This window comes from Spinacia oleracea, chromosome 5 (assembly GCF_020520425.1).
Source record: "Spinacia oleracea cultivar Varoflay chromosome 5, BTI_SOV_V1, whole genome shotgun sequence".
In the NCBI taxonomy this organism is placed as follows: Eukaryota; Viridiplantae; Streptophyta; class Magnoliopsida; order Caryophyllales; family Amaranthaceae; genus Spinacia; species Spinacia oleracea.
Genome location: NC_079491.1, coordinates 10,315,490 through 10,341,022, shown reverse-complemented (window position 1 = coordinate 10,341,022; position 25,533 = coordinate 10,315,490). Strand labels below are relative to the sequence as shown.

At 34.1% G+C, this 25,533-nt stretch overlaps 3 protein-coding genes across 4 annotated transcripts; all 3 read left to right on the top strand.

Moving 5' to 3' along the window:
• Positions 1-6,091: 6,091 nt before the first annotated feature.
• Positions 6,092-10,382, top strand: LOC110798658 (probable methyltransferase PMT2). Its single transcript, XM_022003848.2, has 6 exons — positions 6,092-6,305; positions 7,261-7,894; positions 8,245-8,455; positions 8,527-9,196; positions 9,603-9,680; positions 9,968-10,382. The coding sequence occupies exons 2-6, from the start codon at positions 7,268-7,270 to the stop codon at positions 10,197-10,199; spliced, it is 1,818 nt and encodes a 605-aa protein (XP_021859540.2). The 5' UTR covers positions 6,092-6,305; positions 7,261-7,267; the 3' UTR covers positions 10,200-10,382.
• Positions 10,383-13,103: 2,721 nt separating this feature from the next.
• LOC110799286 (protein PHYTOCHROME KINASE SUBSTRATE 3-like) lies at positions 13,104-14,868 on the top strand. The gene has a single exon (XM_022004516.2). The coding sequence runs from the start codon at positions 13,234-13,236 to the stop codon at positions 14,458-14,460; it is 1,227 nt and encodes a 408-aa protein (XP_021860208.2). The 5' UTR covers positions 13,104-13,233; the 3' UTR covers positions 14,461-14,868.
• A 5,571-nt stretch (positions 14,869-20,439) lies between these two features.
• LOC110799269 (NAP1-related protein 2) lies at positions 20,440-25,533 on the top strand. Of its 2 annotated transcripts, none has more exons than XM_022004508.2 (10): positions 20,440-20,728; positions 22,135-22,257; positions 22,385-22,435; positions 22,566-22,637; positions 22,745-22,858; positions 22,954-23,015; positions 23,754-23,808; positions 23,926-23,982; positions 24,092-24,136; positions 25,128-25,533. In XM_022004508.2, the coding sequence occupies exons 1-10, from the start codon at positions 20,600-20,602 to the stop codon at positions 25,191-25,193; spliced, it is 774 nt and encodes a 257-aa protein (XP_021860200.1). In that variant the 5' UTR covers positions 20,440-20,599; the 3' UTR covers positions 25,194-25,533. The 2 variants fall into 2 exon arrangements, with proteins under 2 accessions (XP_021860200.1, XP_021860196.1); XM_022004504.2 differs by having other exon boundaries at positions 23,911-23,982.

Sequence of the window (25,533 nt, the reverse complement as noted above, 5' to 3'; positions counted from 1 at the left end):
ATGTCTTGATGAGTCTGGAACACGATAGCCCAACAACTAATGGTGAATTCAATATGAGGCTTCTTCTATGTATCGATCTGACAGAACCCAAGAAGAAAGCCAATGTGCATTGTGCTTATTGTGATGGAGCTGAGCTGCCTAAAATAAGCAAAAGATGGATCCATAACAATAAGCACAAAAGCACACTGGCTATATTTGGGGAAAGAACCCAAGAATTTGTGTTGGAAATTTAGTTTGGACTTTAGACTTTGGACTGCTTGCATATATAACAAAGTAAAGTACTACAGTACAATACAGTACGTTTTTCCAAAATAGGTGTAGTACATCACCTAGCTTTTTGTACCACCCACCTACTACGGAGTACTATTATATTGATAATGAATTACAGATTTACAGTACATAATTAGGGTGTGTTCTCTTCTACTTAGGCCCTGTTCTTTTTGGCTTAATTTCAGATTCAGGACTTATTTGGCAGTTCAGTTTAGTTCAGTTCAGGAGCATTCAGTTCAGTTCAGTTCAGTTCAGTTCAGTTCAGGAGCATTCAGTTCAGTTCAGTTCAGGAGCATTCAGTTCAGTTCAGTTCAGTTCAGGAGCATTCAGTTCAGGAGCATTAAATTCAATTCAGTTTAATTTAGTTTAATTCAATTCAATTCATTTTAATTTAATTTAATTTAATTTAATTTATTTTAATAATAATACTAATTATTATGATATATTATTATTATTATTATTAATTATATTATTATTATTATTACTATTAATTATATTATTATTTACATTATTGTATTACTTATTATTTAAATTTATATTATTATATTATTATATTACTTATTATTTATACTTATATTATTATATTACTTATTATTATTATTATTATTATTATTATTATTATTATTATTGTTATTATTATTATTATTTATAACTAAATATTTATTAATAATTAATATAATTTATTATTATTTTTATTAATTAGTATTATTTATTATTTATTATTTATTATTTATTATTTATTATTTATTATTTATTATTTATTATTTATTATTTATTATTTATTATTTATTATTTATTATTTATTATTTATTATTTATTATTTATTATTTATTATTTATTATTTATTATTTATTATTTATTATTTATTCGGTAATATATTCTGTTAAGTTCAGTTCAGTTCAGTTCAGTTCAGTTAAGTTCAGTTCAGTTCAGTTCAGTTCAGTTCAGTTCAGTTCAGTTCAGTCCAGTTCAGTTCAGTTCAGTTCAGTTCAGTTCATGAGCATTCAGTTCAGTTCAGTTCAGTTCAGGAGCATTCAGTTCAGTTCAGTTCAGTTCAGTTCAATTCAGTTCAGTTCAGTTCAGTTCAGTTCAGTTCAGTTTAGTTCAGTTCAGCTCTAAAGAACAGGGCCTTATATTACTTGAACTTACCTAAATTTATTTGAACGTATCTTATCTGAATTTATAGGATCTTTAGAATTAAGACCTTATTTAACTTATAAGATCTTATAGGACCTTATTTAACTTATAGGCCTTATAAGACCTTATAGAAACTTATACTCCCTCCGTTCCACAATAATGTTCCAATTCAGGTTTTTAACACTATTCACATTACAAGAGAATCTTCTATATTATTTACAATATATAAGAAAAAACATATTCATGTGGGATCTTGTTTGATTCATCTCCATAAACACTTTAAGAATATCAAATTTTTAATATTGTGTAACTATAGATAAATACGATACAAAATGTGTGTTGGCAAAACGTGAAAAAGGAAATTGGAACATCATTGTGGAACAGATGGAGTAGGACCTTATAACACCTTATTTAAAGGTTATTAGATTGTTACTAAATTTTTAATCATTAGAATATTGGTATTAGTTGATCGTAAATATTAATAAAAATATAAATTAATAAAGCAATTATAGGACCTTATTTAACTTATAAACCTGATAAGACCTCATAGAAACTTGTAGGACCTTATAACACCTTATTTAAAGGTTATTAGATTGTTAATAATTTTTTAACCATTAGAATATTGATAATAGTTGATTGTAAATATTAATAAAAATTATAAATTAATAAAGAAATTATTATTAGTTCTTATATTAATAATTATGTTTTTATGTTATTTAATAATATAAATTATTACTCTGTAATAATTATCCAAAATTTATAAATTCAAGTACGAATTCGATCAATTTGTAAAAAAATATATTTTTCACTAACTCTTTAATAAATATATTTACACTTTGTAATGTAACTTTATCACAGACGAAAATAACTATTTGATACTCTGTACGAGAATTTCGCTTGATGCATTGATGTAAAGAAATAATATTATGATTTTTTGCGTCTCACCAAAAAAAAAATCGTCCATTGATTTATGACGTACACGTAATTTTAAAAGTGTTTATTAAGTTTTTCCCTTATAATTGTATTAATAGTAATTAATAATAACATATTAATTCATATTTACGTATCATTGATAATCATTATCGTCGATCAATTAGTAACCACAAATTTAGTTTAATACTCCCTCTGTATTTTTTTAAGAGATACACTTGTCTTTTTCGGCCGTATTTATTTAAGAGATACACTTACTATTTTTGGTAACTTATCAACCCCACCATCTAATTAAATAATCTATTTACACCCCACCCCCACTACCATCCCCTAAAATGATATGGTCCCCACTTATTTTACTTATTAAAATATCTACATAACCCCACTTGTTTTATTACTTTATTTCATTCAATTCTTTTTCTTAATACCCGTGCCCGACCATGTGTATCTCTTAAATAAATACGGAGGGAGTATATATATAAATATGATTTATTTAATATAACAACGCAAATAATCATACAGGTTTTATTTAAGACCTTATTGAGTTATTGGAACTTATACGACCTTATTGGAACTTATAAAAATGTTATTGAAACGTATGGGAACCTGTAGAACCTTATTGGAACTTATAGGACCTTATTTAACTTATAAAAATTTATCTAAGATTATCTAAACTTATAAGACCTGTAAATAAGGTCTATAAATTGAAGAGAATAAGGCCTTAATTAGTGATCTTTTATATGGACCTATTAGTCCAAATTTGGCAGATACTTGTAATTAATCTATACAAACTTATTTTGGATAAAAAAACACCTTTTCCGCCTGTAACTATCTCATCTTCACTTATTTTGTATGGACGGACACGCGGAATTTGTGATTGTATCATGTAAATAACTAAAATGTTAGTCGCCCACTTGGGCACCCGATTTTCTTTGAACTCGGGGTTTCTTATCTTTCAAAAAAAAAACTAAAATGTTAGTCATATGGATCTCTCTCAACATTCTACACACAACGAAATAAAAGTGTATCGACCAACCTCAAGTCTTATATGAGATCAGCCACACCATCAACTTGATGGTGTGACATGTTCACACTTATAAATAAACCCAACACGTTTAAAGGCATAAAACAAAGTAACATCGGCATAGAAAATAAAGTAACATAAGTAAAGAAAACAAAGTAACATCAACATAGAAAATAAAGTAACATCAGTATAGAAAACAAAGTAACATCAACATAAAAAATAAAGTAACATCAGTATATACAAAGAAACTCTAACATGAAATTGAAGAAAACGCAATAAAACAAAAAAAGTAGCCACGAATACAAGGTATAAGTAACATCAACATAGAAATTCAAGTAACACCAATTTATACAAGGAACCTCTAACATGAAATTGGAGAAAATGCAATAACTAAAAGTAACATCAGCATAAAAGGTCAAGTAACACCAGTTTATACAAGGAACCTCGAACATGAAATTCAAGAAAATGTAGTAACCACAAGAAAATAACAGCGAATACAACGTACAAGTAACATCATCATAGAAAGTCAAGTAACACTAGTCTATACAATGAACCTCTTACATGAAACTGCAATAAAATAAGAAAAATAACGACGAATACAATGTATAAGTAACACCAGCATAAAGTATCAAGTAACACTCGTCTATTCAAGCAACCCCTAACATGAAATTCAATAAACTGCAGTAAAACAAAAAAAAGTAACGGCGAATACAATGTATAAGTAACACCAGCATAGAAGTTAAGTAACACTCGTCTATAACTTTCTCCATATTAGTTGCACGCGTCACACCATCAAGTTGATGGTGTGACTGGTCACACATGAGACACACTGATCAACCAAATGCAATTAATATTACGAGTATATTTTTTTTTGGGGGAATAGCTCCGACCAATAGTTTTCATCATTTATTAAATAATCGGGTGAAATTACATCCTCTAAGATACTTGGACATGCAACCCCTTGTCCACACACGTGTAGATATTTCGAGTGGGCTAAGGTGAGCTATAGTGGGCCGCTAAATCTATACTAATATATTAAAATGCGTTCTTAAGAACGTATATGTGTCACATATACTCCTCTTTATTACGACACGTCACCACTAATTAATCAACATCATGCCATGTCATTGACAACCAAAAATGTGTAGCAAGGGTCAAACAATTGTTAAAAGTTACACTTCTTAGTTCTTACCACCTTAGCCAAGTACAACGTATGTTACATATTTCCATATAAACACTTATAAATAATAAATTGAATAAAAATGAATTAAAAAAAAGGAAATGAATACTTAATTTAAAAATGTACAATTATTACTTTCCTAGCTTAAGCTTTAAAAACAAACCAAAGCTCCGGGTAATAGATTGTAACAATGAGTAAGAAGGGAAACACTGGGAAGCACGGACACGCCATTTGGTTGTCGTGTCCCGTGTCCGACACGTATCTGACACGGACAAACGAAAATATGTGTCCGGCACGCGAAATCAAGTGTCCGGTTTTTAAAAAAAAATATTAAGACACGGGGAGACTTGCCGGACACACGATGGACACGTCTTGGAACATATTTCAATATTAGTTAATGTTTCACATCTTATGTTTATGAAGGTTTGGTGTTCATTCACAACAATCTTCGTCTACTTTCTAGGTTGAGTGAAAGTTATTACAAGGGAAAAAAACGTGAGATGTAGGAGGAGATGCTTATGGAAATTTAGAAGATTTTATTTGTCTTGGAATTTCAGATCTTAACTTGATGAGCCTGAATTGGAAAATGACATCTTATTTGAATGTCGTTAATAGATGTAATTAACTTTTACATTTATTTTATAGATGATTGTAATTTTATCTTTTTTTTATATATATTATTTTATTTATTATTATTATTATTATTATTATTATTATTATTATTATTATTATTATTATATAAATCAAATGCGAACCAAGTCAAAATTTTTACAAATAGTTAGTGGGCAGCCGATATACAATCTAGGCCCCCACTCCCCTGGCTGCAAAGCCTATCCTAGTGTAATTTTATCTTTTTTTTATATATATTATATTATTTATTATTATTATTATTATTATTATTATTATTATTATTATTATTATTTCACGTGTCTCCGTATTCGTCATTTTTAAGATGTCGTATCCCCGTACACGTATCTTGTCCGTGTCCGTATCCGTATTCGTTTTGGTGCAATGTAGGCGAGACATTGACGGAAGATGAGTAATTAATCAACTAATGATGAAGAGGGGGATTCGAATTTGTTTAGATTTTCGAATGTAGGGTTTGATATTGGAAATGTTGTTGATCGACCACTAATCTTGTATCACCATCGTCATTCAATGACGACACCATCTATACGGTCACACACTACTCCATGAATAAATATAATAAAATCAAACCAACTACTTATAGATCAAATTTCTCAAATAATCGTACTCAAATAAGAAACCTAAAAGTTATTAGGGTGCACCCTACATCCAAGGGTATTTTTATACCCATAGATAATAGGTAATTCCTCTCATATTTTCTCATCATATTTAAAGAAAAAATGTGAGAAGGTGCACCTAATATGTTCTAATACGAACCATCCCTTTGCTTCTCATTCACCGAGTTGACGACTTGCAAGCAATCACATTCAACGACCATATTGGCATATTGCTAGCATTACGAGTATTTTTGTTGGGAATAGTAGTTTTTCAAACAAGTTATCGCAAGTATATAAGCAAAATTAAAATCTCTAAAACTTTCCATAAATAAATAAATAAAACCCAATAAAAGAAAACGATCAAATTCTAACTAACTTTATTAATAAAATCAAAATTAAACATTATGCATTTTAATCGGAGACAATAGATCATGATCATACCTGCAACCCAATGATGATTTCGTTGAAATGAAAAAACACCAACAGACATTTCACAATCATCAGTCGCCGGAATTCTATTGTGAGTTATTTTTCCTAAATTAAATTTGTATAATTTGGTGTGTTTTTTTCTACCTAGATCTGCAAAATTGATTTTTGGAATAAATTGAATATATGAATAATATATCCTGTTTTATTTGAGAATCAAATTTGAAATTTAATAATTAATGTACTTTGCTTATGTTGTTTCAATCAAATTTAATCATTACTGTAATTTGCTTATGTTGTTTCAGTCAAATTTAACAATTACTGTATTTTGCTTATGATATTAAGAATGATATCTTGTATTTTGAATATATTGAATTCTCTCATGTTACATATGACACATTAACTCACCTAGTGACACAGAGGGATACTCGTGGTTGTTTAGAATATGTTTGGATTGGTGCTTTTTCCAGAGTATTACAACTTTGACGAAAATTGACTTAAATTAATAACATGTCTATACACCAAATGCTTGTTGGTTCAGTGGTGATTAAGGCTGGACTTGGTAGGAGGACCCCACGTTTGATCCCTCGGAACAACAATTGGGAGGGGAGTGAAACCTATCCACTAAGAACTCGCATCGAATCCGGATTAGCCATTCGGGTGAACCGGGTGGTACACCAAAAAAAAAAAAAAAACATGTCCGAACTATCTAACATGAAGAAAAAAAAATAATATCCAAGTTCAACCTTTCTTATTGTTGGGAACTTGGGATGCCTTGAATGTCCGAGCCATCATCTTAGGTGTCGTTGTCTTTTGTATTCTGAACAAACTTTTTGTCTTGAGAAATGAGGACGTAGCTAACACATGGTTATTTAACCACGTAAAACTTGTGTGTTGTTCTTTGTTTGTTGTTTGTTTGTTTGTTTGTTTGTTTGTTATCTTTCTCGCATCTGTCACAACACTTGTTATGTAATCTTGAAGTTGTGCATGTGATGTGTGCATTTTTCTTTACTGAATATTGATGCAAGAACTGGTAAATGAAAATGTAGGTGAAGCATGGGAACAAAAGGAAACACAGGAGAAAACAAAACCAGAAGCCCTCTATCAATCATCATTGTATTTGGATTATGTTGCTTCTTCTATCTTTTAGGTTCATGGCAACGCAGTGGCTACGGAAAGGGAGACAGAATTGCTGTACAGATCACACAACAAACAGACTGCAGCATCCTTACTGATCTGAACTATGAAACACACCATGGAGGGGAGCTTCTTAATGAAGTCAAGAAATTCAAACCATGCACTGATACTTTCATAGACTACACACCTTGTCAAGATCAGGCTCGAGCAATGACCTTTCCTCGAGAGAATATGAATTACAGGGAACGACATTGTCCTCCACAAGAGGAGAAATTGGGTTGCCTTATACCTGCACCTAAAGGGTATGTGACTCCTTTTGCTTGGCCAAAGAGTCGTGATTATGTACCTTATGCAAACGCGCCTTATAAGAGTTTGACAGTTGAGAAGGCGGTACAAAATTGGATACAGTATGAGGGTAAATTGTTCAGGTTTCCTGGTGGTGGAACTCAGTTTCCTCAAGGTGCTGATGCTTATATTAATGATTTAGCTTCTGTTATTCCTTTGGATAATGGGATGATTAGAACTGCTCTGGATACTGGTTGTGGGGTAAGTCTAATTAATCTTGTTATATTATACTATTTCCATTCTATAGTAAGCTCTGTTCTGTTCACCTTATTTCCACTTATTTCAGGAAAGTTAAGTTCAGATAAAAATAAGTTCAGGGAAAAATAAGGGTTGATCAAGTATAATTTATAACTAAAATAAGTTTTGATAATTTCTAATAAGTTCAGATAAGATAAGTAAAAACAGGTGAATAGAACGCACCCTTAGTCTATACATATTCCTGCTGAGATATTCTTGATGTCATAGATTAATTTAGGACGGAGGCAGTTGTACAGAGTTATGTTCTATATCGATGATTACATGTTTATTAAGAGTTATTGAGACATTCTTAGGTTGCAAGTTGGGGAGCGTATTTGATGAAGAAAAATGTCCTAGCTATGTCAATTGCACCCAGAGACTCGCATGAGGCACAAGTTCAGTTTGCACTTGAAAGAGGAGTTCCTGCTATTATTGGTGTTTTGGGAACTATAAAGCTCCCTTATGCCCCTAGATCATTTGATATGGCTCATTGCTCTAGGTGTTTGATTCCATGGGGTGCGAATGGTAAGTTGATCATGAACCATTTCTTATAGTTTGTTTGATAGTACAAGTTGTTAAAGAAATGACTTTTGCAGGCGGACTTTACATGATGGAAGTTGATAGAGTCCTTAGACCGGGGGGCTATTGGATACTCTCAGGTCCACCCATCAATTGGGAGAACAGTTATGAAGCATGGCAGCGCCCTAAGGAAGAGCTTCAAGAAGAACAAAGGAAAATTGAGGAGATTGCTGAACTTCTGTGTTGGGAGAAGAAATCTCAGAAAGGTGAAATTGCTATTTGGAGAAAAAGAGAGAATTGCAGGGAACGAGTTTCTCGTGCTACAATGTGTGATCCACAATATGCTACTGATGTCTGGTATAAGAAGATGGAGGCATGCATAACTCCGTACCCTGAAACAAGTTCACCAGATGAAGTTTCTGGGGGAGAGTGGAAGCAGTTTCCAGACAGACTAAATGCAACTCCTTACAGAATTGAGAGTGGTTCTGTTCCTGGAGTCTCAACTGAAACGTATCAAGATGATATCAAACTTTGGTCAAAACATGTCGATTACTATAAAAGGGTGAACAAACTGATGGATACAGGAAGGTACCGCAACATAATGGATATGAATGCTGGTCTTGGAAGTTTTGCTGCCACGCTTGATTCTCCAAAGTTATGGGTTATGAATGTTGTTCCCATTATAGCAGAGAAGGATACTTTAGGTGTTATTTATGAACGAGGTCTAATAGGCATATACCATGACTGGTAAGTTATCTGTAAACTTCTGCTTCAATTCCCTGCTGTGAACTTTTGCTCTCTGTAAGGTCTGAAGCGAGCTAGGCATATTTGTGAATTGTTTTGTTTCTGTTTCACACTTATTTATCTACTGGTACTTGCTACATTCATAGTGGTGTGGTTGTACATGTAATATTATTATTGTCCTTGTTTCTTCCTTGAAAAACCTTTAATTTTCTGTTAATATATGATTAATTCAGTAGAGCAGTTTTATGTTTATCTGGCTTGCTATTATTCATTCGTCACACAATTTCCATCAATTAACTTATTGAACTTTTACATTAAGCTTGAGCAGTTTAAGCTGTTTTGTTTTGTTTTGTTTTGTTTTTGTCTTAGAACTTCCTTGATAGTTTCCTTCTGTATACTTAATCTGCAGGTGTGAAGCCTTTTCCACGTACCCCAGGACTTACGACCTGATACATGCAAACCGTCTTTTCAGCTTGTACAAGAACAAGTAAGAACCGTCTTTCTTTGTCTTGGATTTCATTACAAATAGAGGTAAACTTGTCTCTATTGCATGTTGTTAAGAACTTCACACCTAATCATGAGCTATATATCTGAAAATTTCAAAAGCTTATTTTCAACATTAGTCCATCATATCAAAATGAGACATATATAATCAGGAATTCAGGATGGATGGTCTGTACCAGGCAAATATTAAGCATATGACAGTAATGAACAATTTATTATATTTATAGTTGTAATTCATTGTAAAATATGTTATATGAATCATATATGCAGATGTAATGCAGAAGATATCCTACTAGAGATGGATCGTATCCTGCGACCTGAAGGGACAGTGATATTCAGAGATGAAGTAGATGTCCTTATGAAGGTTAAGAGAATAGCAGCCGGAATGAGGTGGAACACCAAAATGGTGGACCATGAAGACGGTCCTCTCCTTACCGAGAAAGTGTTGTTTGTCGTCAAACAATATTGGGTTGCTGGTGAAAACAATTCCACCTCTGTATAACTGTAAGTAGACAAAATAGTATCACAGGAAAACCACAATTTTGAACTGTCTTTTTGTTGAACTTTCTTGTACTCCTTGTAGAAGCCACAACATGCGTATATGCAAACGCCTTTGGCCGCCGGAAATCTGTACTCCTATACAGATTTTACTCATTTTGTAGTGAGCTTAAAACATATTCTTAAACCTCTGTTTTCTCTGTTTTGCCTATCTTTTGATCTACATTTTACTCATTTTGGTGGTTATGGTTGATAATTGCTAACCATTTTAGAGATATTTGGTGTTACATTCGTTTCGAAAATACACCGATTACACCATATTTGAGTTTGATGATTGAGTCCTCTTCTGGCCTAACAACCATCCTAACTCCATTGGCATTTGCATCCTCTTAACTTAGAGAAGAAAGCATCTAAATATCTTTGTTGTTGTTTACTATTTCAAGACATCAATCACTAGTGCTATAATAGAGTAATTAGGGTCCATATAAGATATGAATCTCAAAAGCCTAGGAAAATAGACCCTTTAATGTTGCACCACAGTAACCTTCGTGCCAAATAGTAAACCTGGTTATTGGACAGGGTAGTCCAATGGATATAGGGTTAGGGTCAAGTTAATAGGGCTTTTATTGGGCATGGCTCTTAGTGGACAGGGCTTTTATTGGACATGGTCATTATAGGGTCAAACTTATACTATAATTATTTTGAAAATTAAAATAGTAATGATACAAAAAATTACGTGAATAGCTCGTATTCACTTGTACTTTCACATGGCTCTTTTGTTTTTCATTTTTCATTGCTCGTTTATTGACCCGCCCACTAATGACCCGCTATCGACCCGTGACCCGCTTTTGACCGACCCATTATCGACCCGCTATAAATGACCCTTTCAATACCCGACCCTCTTTTGACCCGCACCGACCCTGACCCGAACCGCCCGATAACTAGGTCTACCAAATAGTACCAGACCTCACTACTCACAATCCTACAGGACAATCGACCCTACACACTATATTCCAATTTCATTGTCACACTTATATTTTCTTCTTGCAGTCGTCTTAATTTAATTGTCATACTTTATTTTATGACATGGAGTCGCCAATATTTTATAACATTTCTGTTTCCACTACCAAAACATCCTTTTACAATCTTAAATTTTCGATCAACGAAACATCTATTTTTCTATTAAAACAACTTATCGTATAAAACTTTGTTCAACTCATCGATCATATTACGGCGATTAACTAATGACGGAGGGAGTACAAGACAGTTAACCAATCAACAATTAAGATTATATGCTACCTGTTGGCCACTTTTTAAATGTCAAACGAGAAGCATCCAAGTAAACTTTTACATAAATGAAAAATTAACTTTTAATATATAAAATCTCAAGATCAATGTCATATTCGACCATCTCAATCACCCCATTTAAATTCCATATATTTATGGCATCCAAGAGGGGCCCTGTATTTAGATATGATCATAGGAATGGCTCATATTTTGCTTTTTTGCTAACCACTTGTTATACCAATGATGTCCCTCCTCAAATTAAAATAAATTTTACTCTTAATTATAATGTTTTTTTTATAAAAATAAAATAAATTCATTAATAAAGAGGCATACGATATCTACAAGATAAGTAAAACTCGTTGATCTAACATAGCAAGACCCGCATGGCCACATTACTATCGTGTCGTTTATTGGAGATATATTGATTCAAGTCATATTCTAACAAGAGGAGACAAACAACGTAAAGGTACGATAGACGTTTTTACTTTAGTTGTCTAATTACTCCCTCCGTATTTATTTAAGAGATACACTTGGTCGGGCACGAGTATTAAGAAGAAGAATTGAATGAATTAAAGTAATAAAACAAGTGGGGTTGGATAAATATTTTAATAGGTAAAATAAGTGGGGACCATGTCATTTTAGGGGTGAGGGGTGGGTTGTAGTTGTGAAATTATTTGTTTAATAGGGTGGTGGAACATAGGATATATTAAATAGATTATTTAATTAGATGGCGGAGTTGATATGTTACTAAAAATGACAAGTGTATCTCTTAAATAAATACAGTCGGAAAAGACAAGTGTATCTCTTAAATAAATACGGAGGAGTAGTAGGCAATTTTTTTTGATAATTTAATTATTAGGCAATTAGCTCTACTCAGTTACTATCCTCGTCAATCTTAAAATAAGTGTGATTTAAACTAGTAATTTGACAATTGGATCGAGATTCCGGTCAAAAGCACACCTTTGTGTTCTACAAAAGATTTGAAAAAGTGTTCAACTCCTTATTGACTAACCACAACAAGAAAACTCCTCTCAGCTTCTATTCAAGTCCCATACTTTGTTGTGACAAGATGGGCTTCTCTGTTCTAACAATGCAAGTAATCAAAAGAAGTTTCAATAAACTTGTGTACTTAGTTTAAAGAAAAATAAAATTTATCATATCATTACGTCATTGTCTTTAAAGAGGCTCCCACAACAAGTAGGATAACATATGTGCACTTACAGGGGTAAGGTTGTTTGTTAGGCCCTTAACAAGTAGGATAAGGGTCTACACAACATTACCTATACAATTTTATTATTACCCCATTGCTTTCAAAGAAATTCCCGCAACAAACTGAGTAAAGAAGAATTGTACGTACACAACCTTACCCCTGTAAGTGCACATATGTTATTTTCAATAATAGTAATAAAATAAAAAAGTGACGTGTAAAATAATTTGTTTGGTAGAGCAGCCATAGAAGAGTGTGTCCTTTATGGGGAAATTTTTTAGTGAAAGACAAAGATAGATCTTGGAGGCACTTCATCTGGAGGTAAGGATAAAGGTAATAATCTGTCAATGAAATTTCAAGCATTATGGTCCTACTTTATTATAACTTTACCAATTACCCTCCATTACATATAACTCCCTACATATATAACCACCCTTACACTAACTTGCTAAGGGCCTAACAAACAAAAACAACAACATCTTCACACTCAAAACTCCAATTTTCTTTCCACATCCCATCAGCTTTAATCACCTTACTCATTTCTATGGCGACGGCGATATTCTCACCTTATAAGGCCAATGAGGGCGTTGTAACCTACCCTCGAGATGCATCGTTCTCCTCATACCTTGATACAACTGAGAGGGACTTTGTTCGAACCCTAGCTAAATCGGTTAATAATAGTCCCTCTCCAACTCGAGAAACTTCCTCCCCACGTATATCTAGCGTGGGGAGGAATCTTTCTCGAGTTCAGAGAAGTGGTGAGTCGGATGTGTTTAGGGCCGAGAGATACTTCAACGAGAAGATCAGTGATAAGAAAGGCGGAAGGAGTCATGTCGTCCAAAAAAGGGATAATGGACATCCTCATAGAAGAGAGAAAATTAGGGATGATTTTTTACAAAGGAAGTCATCAAGAAGTAATATTAGTAGTAGTGTTAAGTCACCAACCCCAAGCCTTAAATCCGAAGTAAGTTTTAATAGCCAAATTGGTTTTTTATTACTTCCAAAGAAAGGAAGTGTTGGCCATAAAATTTTCTCTGGCTTTCAATGTAAAGGTTCTTGTTTGAGCAAGAAATCTGTTTACACTCACCAACAAATGGTTCAATCCTCTTCTCCAAAGTTGTACCAAGGGAATGGGAATCGGAATGGGAATGAGAATAGGAAAAGCCGGCTTTCCGACCAAGATCAAGAACACTTTGCATTCCCCATCATAGACACAACAACGCTTCACTTAAACCGGTCTAGGAAATCTATGGAGGTGTTTGGATCAATCCATCACCAACTAGGAAAGGAAGAAATAGAACAAAACCTCGAAAGGAAGCTTTCGATCCTAGCATGGGACGCGATCCCTACTTCCCCTACTACCACTACGAGTTGTACACCTCCATTCACAATTTCATTAGCAAAGAAAACTAGTCAAGATGATGAAGATGTGTGTTGTAGTGATGCAAGCTCGGATCTTTTCGAAATAGAAACACTTTCCGGTGTTCCCGGTAGCCCAACATCAACCCCTTATGCTCCTAGTGAAGGGAGCATAGAGTGGAGTGTGGTTACTGCTAGCGCGGTTGATAACTTCTCCACTTTTTCAGATGAACACGAATTCACCTTCCCTAGGGAAAGGGAAAGGGAAAGGGAAAGGGAAAGAAGTAAGAACAACACCATGGAGAAGAGAAAGATGCAAATAAGGAGCTCAAATTCTGGTAGTGGGATGTTCTTAGGGTGTACAAGTCACAAAGCTTTAGATGTTGTAAGGAATTACAACCAACATGATTAAACAATATAATGTTACCATCGATATGGATGTCAACCAGTTTAGTATTGAAAGGTGGTATCCAATTATCCAAGACCTGAGCTGATAGCGAATCTTGTCTACATCATTTGTCGGCTTATCTTTTTGTGGCTCTTTCTACACTAAAAAGAACAGTGTTAACATTGATCAATCGTGCATTAGTATTGGTGTATGAATATTTATAAAAATGATTACTTTTGTATGATTTTCGCGGTGGTTATATGTCAATGGCATTGTTATGATGTAGTAGTACGAATTTTTTCCTTAGTGATAAGATATTGTTATTATTGAATTAGAGCCATGAAATCATGTATTAGTCCTACCAAAGTAGTATGAAAGTCATAATACATTTATAATTAATATCTATGACAATATGATTAATTTGGAGCTTTATTCTTTGCTTTGTCAACCAAAGTTGTAGCATTTCATGGGACACAAAAATGGGAAACCCGGATTATTTTTAAGAACTTTTTGATGGCCGGACCTAATACTAGTTGCATATTTGCCTAACCATATTGGTCACTTCCTGTCAAATATTGTGTAATCTCGTATCCTTCTCATTAATAACACACGTATATATATAGTACAACTCATTACCTAAACCCTAGATTACATATTAGGTAACATACCATATGTAGGACTCATATTAGGTAACATACCATATTTAGGACTCTACAGAATATTCACAATATAATATCTCCTATATTCTATCTTAACATCCCCTTCAAGGTGGAGCATGAAGATCTCGAATGCCCATCTTGTTCAAAAAAAACTCAAATTGCTTCTTCCCCAACGCTTTAGTGACGATATCTGCTAACTGAACCTTCGTTGACACATACGACGGGCTGATGACTGCCTTGTCTCGCTCTCATCACTACCCGTCGTCTCATCGACACCTGTCGTTGGTGAGACGACGTCTGATTCTACTCGACTGGGTGTATAATGTTGTTGTTCCTCCCTCACAGTCGACGCCACCCCTTCGTCGACGCCACTAGTCAACGACACGTCCTCATTGTCACATGTATGCGACAACACTCCCTCAGTATCACCCGTAGGTGACGACACTCCCTCAGTATCTCATATCATATAACATAACTTTATCTCATATGATATTCTATCCTCTAGGATAACTACGTTATCCTTTAACTCCCTCCCTCAATCGTAACGGCAGTTTCACGAACATTGCGATTGGAAACACCATTCTTCAATAAAAAAAATCGAGCAAGAACGCCATTCTTTTCGAACCTGCACTTTTTTTTTTCTCTCTTGATGAGAACGCCCTTCTTTTCGAACTCACCAATTATCTCAATACAACGGGAACGCCTTCCGGCTTCTCTTGAGCAAAATCATGCTCAATCCGTCATTGGTTTTTCGGAGCAAAACCAAACTCAGATCCACACTCGAATCCGATCAGCAGAAGGCTTCATGCACTAACCCATACTCTAAAATATCACCCAAAAAAAAAAATTAACATCAATAATTTTCTAACATTCACGTACCAACCCCACAATACTCCTACTTTCTTCAACCATATTCACAGCGGAACTCTTCGAATCCCGCCGGTGGGTTGTATTTTCTAACCCACCGGCAGGGAATGATTTTTGTAAAAGGTCCTTAGGATCTCCCTAAGCTCTTGATACCATGTCAAATATTGTGTAATCTCGTATCCTTCTCATTAATAACACACGTATATATATAGTACAACTCATTACCTAAACCCTAGATTACATATTAGGTAACATACCATATGTAGGACTCATATTAGGTAACATACCATATTTAGGACTCTACAGAATATTCACAATATAATATCTCCTATATTCTATCTTAACACTTCCCAAAATTGTTTTATTGGCCTTTTCTTGCATTGTCTTGTTACATTTATCCACCGACTGCTTTTTTTTTCCGGGAACGTCCCGGATGGGTGGAACTGTGAAAATGAATGGATCGTCTTATTAATAACACGGATGTAATGACTGCTTTGGATATACGATATGATGTCTACCGAATACCAACCATATATCTTGTTTACCTATGAGCCGTATGGTTATATGTACTTCTCCTGTTTAGAATAAAGTGTCACATATTATAGACTAGTATGAATCCCGTGCGATGCACGGGTTTCAATACGGAGCACTTTTTTATTTTTTAGAATAAAAACTTTAAGATAACTTGCTATTGTATTTATTTTGCATTTGAGATAACTCCCTATTTGTAATTCTATCTTATATTTTATAAGGAATTTTTTTTTTTTGAGGAGATTTTTTAAAGGAGATAATTGTATCTTTTTCTCTTATTATCTTTTACCATCAAAGGTTTAATGTAAATGAAACTCTATTACATACTTGATAATTATCTAAAAATATAAACTAATTGTATATTAAATAGTTTCGTTTTCCCGTAACCATCTCTTAAACTGTAAACATAAACTTTGTATGGAACCCAATCATTCATCGAAATTACTTTGTACTCGTCGTTTAGATGATCATATCCAATACCGAAGGTGCTAATGTGCTATACCATTTGATACCAATAGAAGATTCTAGATTTATCTGATGATAAACTTTCGTCAACGGATTGAGGAAAACCAAGGCCGAGGGATATTGATTATTCACTCCACACGTACAAAAGTAAGAAGTCATTGCAAGAAGCTATGTACAATCCTTAATGTATACTTTGACGTAAAGTTATCCGAAAACATGTATTATTTGGAATTTAATTTAACCGAAAACATGTATTATTTGTTAGTTTAAGTATGACTTTAAAGAAAGCCACGAAGGCAAAGCTTATAGTTAATTAATGAACGCCACTTATTCGGGCTAAGAGATAGGAATAAAAAGTGAATGGGATCCTTACTATTAAGGTAATTGAAATTACAATTACAATTTTATTAATTACCAATAACTACAATCGGCGTGCTTAAAAAAAAACTATCCAAGTAAAATCCATTTTTAAATATTCCTCAATTGCACAGTAGCAGTCTACTATAATTTGTTGCAGCAATCGCCCTCCTTAAATTAAATATATACTCCACCATCGACTTTAAAGAATACTACGGTATGAATAAACTTTGTAAGCATGTTCAGCTGAATTGCTTGACCGTGTTAAGCTCGGACTAAGATTATTATCCAAGCTTTTAACAAACTTAGTGCCATAATATCTGCTAAATTTCTAATGATTTTACCAAAAAAGTTTGACACCATTAGTTTATCACTAAATCTTGAGCGAGCAATGTTTCATCCGTGTGAAGGTATCTTCGTATCCAACATGTAGTTTTTGGTGGTTGTAAAATGGGCGATTAGGATGAGGGGATGACTAATTTTGAGTAATATTCTACCTTGTTCTATATGTGCTTGGTGAGCGACTCAATTGAAAAAGGAATATGGATATATATACAAAAAGTTAGAAGAGAAGTAGGATAATTTTTTGTTGAAATCTATCTTTATCATATTATCTACAATTTAAATCATGCAAGACTCTAATATTATTTATTTATTTTTAATATTAGTTAATTCCATGTGATGACGTGGAAATCCTATGTGGACGCTCTAAATGTTCTCCAAAAAACTCCCCTTTATATATATATATATTAGATTTGAATTTCAAAACTAGTTAAATTAGCTTATGTTCTTTTCACCTTATCATATCTTTATTTATATTAGATCAGACCAAATAAATTATATCAGATCGGACAAAACCAGAAAAAACACTCGCAAAAAACATTCAGATCAGACGAAACCAGAAACTAGAAAAATCAGACCAAACCTGGTGAAGAGAACAAAGCTTTAACAATCGTGTTTGTTCATTTGGATTGTAAACATGCAATATCACAAATCGAACAATGTCATTAGGAAATCATCAACTCGTTCGACACTTATTCCTTAGCCAACTCTAAGTGGGGATAATATTGATCGAGTGAAAGGTTAGAGATGAGCTTGAATTAATTACAAGGGGAGTTAGGGCCGGGGGGGACTACTACTAAAGTATTAGTCATAATAGCTGCTAAAGAATGTCATAAAAACGACCCACAATGCTATAGCAGCCAGATATATTTTTATATTTTGTCTATAACGTAACGTGAAAAATCCAACTGAACCAGCACCTTTCAGAGGTCAGTGAGTCAAAATTCGCAGGTCAACAATTGAGAGTAGGGATCGGAGGACGATAAGGGAATCTAGGCCACTCTCAAGAACAAGCAGATGGTGAGTCTCGCACTTATAACCTTCAAGTTAGAAGGTGAGTTTCCCAGCATCTCTATCATGCTTGCTTGGTTATAGTAGCCAGATATATACGTACAAGTACTAAAATTGAGCAGGCTTTCGTGGACACGTGTCGCTCATTGATTTCGGAACAGGCAGGTCCAGGCCAGGTGATCATATAGATATGTATGGACCTTAGAAAGTCCATATATAATAAGTCATTAGAGTAGAAATACAGGTGAAAATGATGATAGAATGGAAGTGAAGTGGTGGAAGATTAGGGATCAGATGATAGTGAAGACTCATGAGTCATGTATGGGCCATAGGGAATGTACTATAACTTCCACACTCAACTATGTCACTGTTGTAGTTATTGTATTTTCAAGTGGTGAGGCCAATACGAAATATATAGGATTTTATTTTATCAAATTGTCGGTCTTTGATCATAAACTCAAACTATAAAGGCCTAAGTCGATCTTTAGCCGTCACATGATCGGAACCGGACTAAGGGAGAGTATTAACCATTAAACCAAGACCTTTTTTTTTTTTTTTTTTTATATTACGTATAAATTCAATGATGCACTAGTTCGTTTAGATGTAACGTTAGCATGAAACCACGAGATCGACACAATTGCTTAATAAAAATGAAGTAAAAATGATCATTAATGGATTTTGAAAAGAAGGGAAAATTATTATCTGTAATTTGCTCAGACTTTTAATTGTGCGTAAATGAGACATAATGGCAATATAAATTACAAATGAGGAGTGAAGATTCCAGCTCGAACAAGCTCTCAATCTTAACCTACTCCAGTTTTAGCCACAAGTGTCGTGATGTAGCTACACGCCTACACTAAGGCCCAAAGGAGTCCAGGCCTCAAACTTTTGAATAACTGTTTTGGGCTTTGGGAGCCCAAAACTAAAGTCTTGATTCTAATTTCAGCATGACCAGAAAAATGGTCCAAAATAGAGGGTTTTAGGCGCGAAATTTGGACCGAGTTTGGGCTCGGCTCAGTACTCTGCCCTTTTAGTCTAAAACCCTGTCCGGCTCAAGGTTATGTGTTAAAGTAACATTATCGTTTTAACAATTATACTTTTGGGTAATAGTTACGGAGTATAATTTTGTATAAAATAGTAATGGTGTTATGAGTATAAGACGATCTTACTCGAGTATTAAAATCTAAGAGGACATGCAATGCAACATTGCTATCATGTAACCAATTATGCCATGCTTAGAAGTTAGGATTGAGGTTTATTTATGATATAGAGTATTTGGCAAGTTCGTATGTCACATTCAAATTTTCCCGTCACATTTGTAATTTTTATTGTCTATGTGACACATTAAAAGAAAAACACTGGAACTCAGGTAAGTAATTTGGAATTATCTCTAAAACAGGGAATCGTAAATCAACGTGTATTTTTTCTTTATAAAAAAAAATTAAAAAAATTGGGCTTAAAGTCAACACAAACTACCAACTCATATGGCAAATAACCATTGGGCTCAATTTGGGCTTCATAGAAAGAAATTCATTTTGACATGTGTCAAACCCACATGACACAACCAAAAAGTGTCAAAATTTTCTACTACCATCAAATCATTTATCCAACGGCTAATTAAAATCTCCATAATTAAACTCCCACCTAAGTACCTAAAATCACCTTCAAAACATTTTTCGAATGACAAAAACACCCTTGATTGTACACGTGTCATCATTCCATTAGCTAGGGTTCAAGCTAATGACACCCAAAAACCCTAGTTCTACTTCTACTGCTTTTTTTCTGCCCCTTCCCACATACTTTCTCTCTCCTCTGTTCTCTTGCTTTGAAGAGGGGGCCTCCTGAAAACAAACCGTTTTTTAGGGTTTTAGAAAATCCAGTTTTTGATTTTTAGGGTTTTTCAGAGGAGAGAGAAAAAGGCAGCACAAAAAATGGCGTCCGACAAAGGTAAGAAATTGAAGACCGCTGACAAGAATGATGAGGAGAATGCTGAGCAGATCGATAGCGAACTTGTTCTGTCAATCGAAAAGCTTCAGGAAATTCAAGATGACCTTGAAAAGGTTCAATCTTTTATCCATAAATACATTGTTTATATTGGGCTTTTGAGATAGTTTGTTCAATTAGCATTCAAGGGGGGTGAATCTTTTGATGTGGGTATTTCTATACTTGATGTAATTTTGTTCAGTTGGTGTTAATTTGTGTTTTTGTGCTAGTTTTTGCCCTGAATTTTAGTTGCTTTTTGTTGGGGTTTTATATTTTGGTGAGAGGGGGTAGTTAAGATTAGCTGTTTGTAGTGTGCATGTGGAATATTTGAAATTTATTGGCTTAATTCATGTAGGCATTATACAATTTAAGTATTTACCTAATTTACGATTTGTTTGCTTAAATAAAACAGTTTGTTTGATGATTTGCCTGTGGGGAAGCATAAATGATGTAAGATAAGGGGTTTTCTCCGTTTGGGTTCTGTAGTGGAAGTTAATTGTGTTTTAATTTGGAGGAAACAATTCCCTCATAAGGGGATTGAAAGCCTAAGTAAATCGTGTCGGATGAGGAAATTACTAACCAAAATTGAGGGTGTGGAGTTAATTACTTTACCCTTCTATTATAATCATGCATTAATGTATATTAGTTCATGATTGATATGAGTTTTTGGGAATTTTATGATATGACATAGGGTCATTAATGTGTTAAACTAAAGGCGGTCGATATATTCTATACCTTTTCTATCTTTCTTTGGTCATTTTGTGCTTTAAGATCTATACCTCTATTGCTATAACTTCAAGGAAAGAGTTTGGTCCAGAATCTGAGGTTATTGCTCTGATGTGTTACTCGGAAATAATCCCGTACTAGGCTACACTCTTTAGGTGTAAGGTACATAGTTCTGTACCTAATCGTTCACCAACCAATTGAGGTTCTATACTTGATTATTTGGTGATGGTGATGGTTCTTGCTCGTGGTGTTTGGCGCATCAACTTTTGTCTGTGGTATTGGAAGAGCAAGGAATATCCCTGTAATCTTTTCACAGACATGTTACCATATACTTTCCTCGATGTGAAGAACAGTAACACAGATTATGTTTACAGAGTCTATACGACTACATTTACATTGCCAGAGTGTGAGGAGCGAACATGAGTTCGTTGAATATGCATTTATAACTTGTAACAATTAGAAAGGAGTAATATATCCTTATAATAGTCTGCAGTTATCATCGATAATACAAAATGTTCACTTAGATTTTCCCCTCGTGTGGAGGGTTTTCAAAGTTATTTTTCTTACCATATATAAAGAAAATATATGTTATGATTTGGTGCTGAATAATTGAGTACTCTTTTAATAGCGTTTGGGCAGAGTCATGAAAACACCGGTAGATGTTTAATTTCTCTTTGTCATGTTTAATGTTGTTGGCTTAGCTGAGCGGTGCAATCAGAAACCTGTTAAAGGAATGTGCTTGTGTTTAACATTACAGATCAACGAGAAAGCGAGTGATGAAGTTTTAGAGGTGGAAAAGAAGTACAATGAGATCCGCAAGCCAGTTTATGACAAGAGAAACGATATCATAAAGTCCATTCCAGACTTTTGGTTGACTGCTGTAAGTACTCTACGTTTTATTGATTCTTCTGTAGTCGCTTCATCTATTGACCTTACTGTTTTATTGACGATTCCCTTGAAAACCTCTTTCTGATTATTACCTTATTTTGTTCTTTATGTTGGTGCAGTTTCTTAGTCATCCTGCTCTAAGTGAGCTTGTGTCAGAAGAAGATCATAAGGTATCTTTACCATAACTTTGTGGGAGTTCGAACATATTTGGATACTTCAAATGCAAATAGGAGGTTCATTATTATTTTCTAATCTTGAATTCATGTGGAGTTTCTCATATCACTTTTATCTATTGATTAGGTTTTCAAGCATTTAACTTCCATCGATGTAGAAGATTCTAAAGATGTTAAATCGGGATACTCCATTACCTTTGTAAGTCATTGTGTATCATCAATAAAAAGTGGCATCGTTACCATAATGTCTGACGTCTAATAGTGGAAAGCAACTAAACACTTTGATTTCTTCTGTGATGCATCCAGAATTTCAGCCCAAATCCTTATTTTGAAGATACCAAGCTTATCAAGACATTCACATTTCTTGACGAAGGGACTATAAAAGTGACTGCAACTTCCATTAAATGGAAAGAAGGAATGGTAATGGTCCTTACCTTTTTTTAAAATAAAAAGGTTGTTTGACTGCTTGGTATGCTCTGACGTGTTAATTGACTTTGGCGTAACATTTTTTGCAGGGAATCCCGAATGGTTTAGATACTGAGAAGAAAGGGAACAAGCGATCTCATATTGAGGAAAGGTAAAATTTGATATAATGACTTGTGGTTGTAATCTCAAACTAGCTGTTCAGTTGTAGCCTGCATGTTTTTCTTTAACCAAACAGGACCCTTGCTGCTGTAATTGAAAACCGTAATACTTGCCTTGGTTATTTTCTAAGATTGTTGCCTCTTTGAAATATTAATCTGTTAGGATTAGAAGGCATGGTTTGTGGCATTAAGCTTAATACCCTGGTCACCCCCTGCAAATTGCGTAATAAAACGTGCATATTAGGATAAAAGAACACTTTTGGGATAATTTAATATAATTAGGTTGCGTTGTGTATTGCGTACGCGTACTACATATTAAGCGCACTGCAAATTAAGTAATGGGTGCTCCTCTTAGGTGGGAGAGAGGGAAATAGGTAGGCATAGATGGAGATGTACCAAATGTCAACAAAAAAATCAGTGAAGATGTGAAACTGCACTTCTTTTTTCTAGTATTACAATCTGTATTTTCATTACGTGTTTTGATTATTATTTTTCTGCGGTTATTCCTTCTATTGTTATACTAAAATTCAATTCCTTAAGTTTTGATTGTTTTTAGTTTGGAGAGAAATATACACCCTTTGGTTGCTTTGATCACTCAATTGGTCACTGTGAAAACGTTTCCGTGTCTTCTCTTAGTGTAGTCAGTCAGAATATTTGTCTTGTCTTCTTGTGTATTGTTGTTTTAATTTTACAGCCTATGCATTGAAGTTATATTTGCCTTGTACTTGCAGCTTCTTCAGCTGGTTCAGTGAAACTCAGCATACTGATGATGACATCCATGACGAGGTAAAAGGGTTATTTTGGTGACCTTTTTGGGTCAGGTTACTGGAATAATTGAAATGACTCAGTTTTTCCTCTATTTTGGAACTGGCAATTTATGTTGGTTAGGTGGTACATTTGCAGGTTGCTGAAATAATCAAGGAGGACCTATGGCCTAACCCACTCACATACTTTAACAATGTAATTCTTATCTTGCTTTTCTGTTTTAGTTTGGTTATCATCAGCCCGACTTTGATGATCTCTATACATTTCATGATTTTAAATAATTGATTTTTGATTTGTACTACAGGAGGCCGATGAAGAGGATTTTGAGGGTGGAGACGATGATGAAGAGGTAAATTTACGACGTTTTAATTTTTTCATTGTCAAATTAGTCATTTAGTCCTTATACAATTTTAGGAACAGTGATGGTTGCACAAGGCACATGATATTGTCCTACAAAGCAGAACCTGCAGGAAAGAGAACCACTTCGACACTTCTATTGTCTAAGATCACTAACACCAAATCTTACCTTATTGTTTTTAATTTTAGTACGTACGACATTTTAAATATGACTAGCTGTCTAGCTATTAAAAACACCCATCTCCATAACCTTTTATGAAATTCAATGAAATCCTAGTTGTACTAATTACATGAACTATTATCTAAGAAGTGTCCCCATAATTTTCTCACAGAGACTCTGAAATTACATCATATCTGAAAGATTCCATTACTAGTTTAAGGGTTACACACATATTTGATATACTGCTGATACATGGGTTACCCGTAAACTAAATTTCTTAACCCACCGCTGTATTTGCTTGATCATGCAATGGTGCACAGTACTGCTAGGCTTGCTCTATTGTTGTGCACTGATACAAAGTCTAATCATGCACTTCATGGCTTGTACATTTAAGAAGCAGCATTTCTTCATTTTTTTTCTCTTCAGAGCTTATATTTTCTTCCCCTTATTCTCTACATGGTTCACCTTCCATATCAAACACGAACCAGCCAAAGTTGTCTTCTTTCTTATTGTTTATTGAATTTTCCTTGCCATATTTGGTTTAGTTTACGCTATGGTTCTCGTCTACTGGTTGTCTCAAAATTTTCCTTGCCATATTTGGTTTAATTTACATGTTGGATGAGAAAGCAGAAATCATTGGCAATCTGCTAATTTTGTGAACCCGTTAACTCAACAAGGAGTAAGAGAAAGGAAATAGAAAGGGGGAAGTAGGGAGAGACAAATATTCCCTTGTATTTCTCACTTCTTTATTTGCCCAAGGATTAGAAATCCCCTGAATCACCACTTCCTTCCTAGTTTAACTCTCACCCGTATCATGTAACAGGCAAAAGATGGCTCTGACGACGAGGATGATGATGAACAGGAAGATGATGATGAGGATGAGGAGTAAATCTAGCTCGGTTTGGATGAGCCTTCTATTTGGAGATGCATGCTATAACAAGTTGATTTTGCCTTGTTTTTCGGAACACTATAGCTTTTTTTTGTAAAGTGGGTTATAGTTGGGATGGTACTGAATCATGAATCAATAGGTTGAAGAGTGGCACAAATTGTGGCTTTTGTTTCAGTGTTAGCTCTTGTTCGATTTAAATAGGTAACCGACTTCTACAGCAATTGTCGGGGTTATTTAGCTCTTTTAGTCTTTTATGTCTGTTGTCTCTATAACATATATGCAATGTTTCCTAATGCTGGTATTTCTGGTTTTAATGTTGTATTTTATTTTTCTTTTGCAA

Excerpts from the sequence above, each read along its gene's own strand:
- LOC110798658 (XM_022003848.2), top strand. The coding sequence starts at position 7,268 with ATGGGAACAAAAGGAAACACAGGAGAAAACAAAACCAGAAGCCCTCTA. Across the intron at positions 9,197-9,602 it reads ATAGGCATATACCATGACTG|GTGTGAAGCCTTTTCCACGT; the intron begins GTAAGTTATCTG and ends CTTAATCTGCAG. Across the intron at positions 9,681-9,967 it reads TTCAGCTTGTACAAGAACAA|ATGTAATGCAGAAGATATCC; the intron begins GTAAGAACCGTC and ends TCATATATGCAG.
- LOC110799269 (XM_022004504.2), top strand. The coding sequence starts at position 20,600 with ATGGCGTCCGACAAAGGTAAGAAATTGAAGACCGCTGACAAGAATGAT. Across the intron at positions 23,016-23,753 it reads CGATCTCATATTGAGGAAAG|CTTCTTCAGCTGGTTCAGTG; the intron begins GTAAAATTTGAT and ends TTGTACTTGCAG. Across the intron at positions 24,137-25,127 it reads GTGGAGACGATGATGAAGAG|GCAAAAGATGGCTCTGACGA; the intron begins GTAAATTTACGA and ends ATCATGTAACAG.
- LOC110799286 (XM_022004516.2), top strand. The coding sequence starts at position 13,234 with ATGGCGACGGCGATATTCTCACCTTATAAGGCCAATGAGGGCGTTGTA.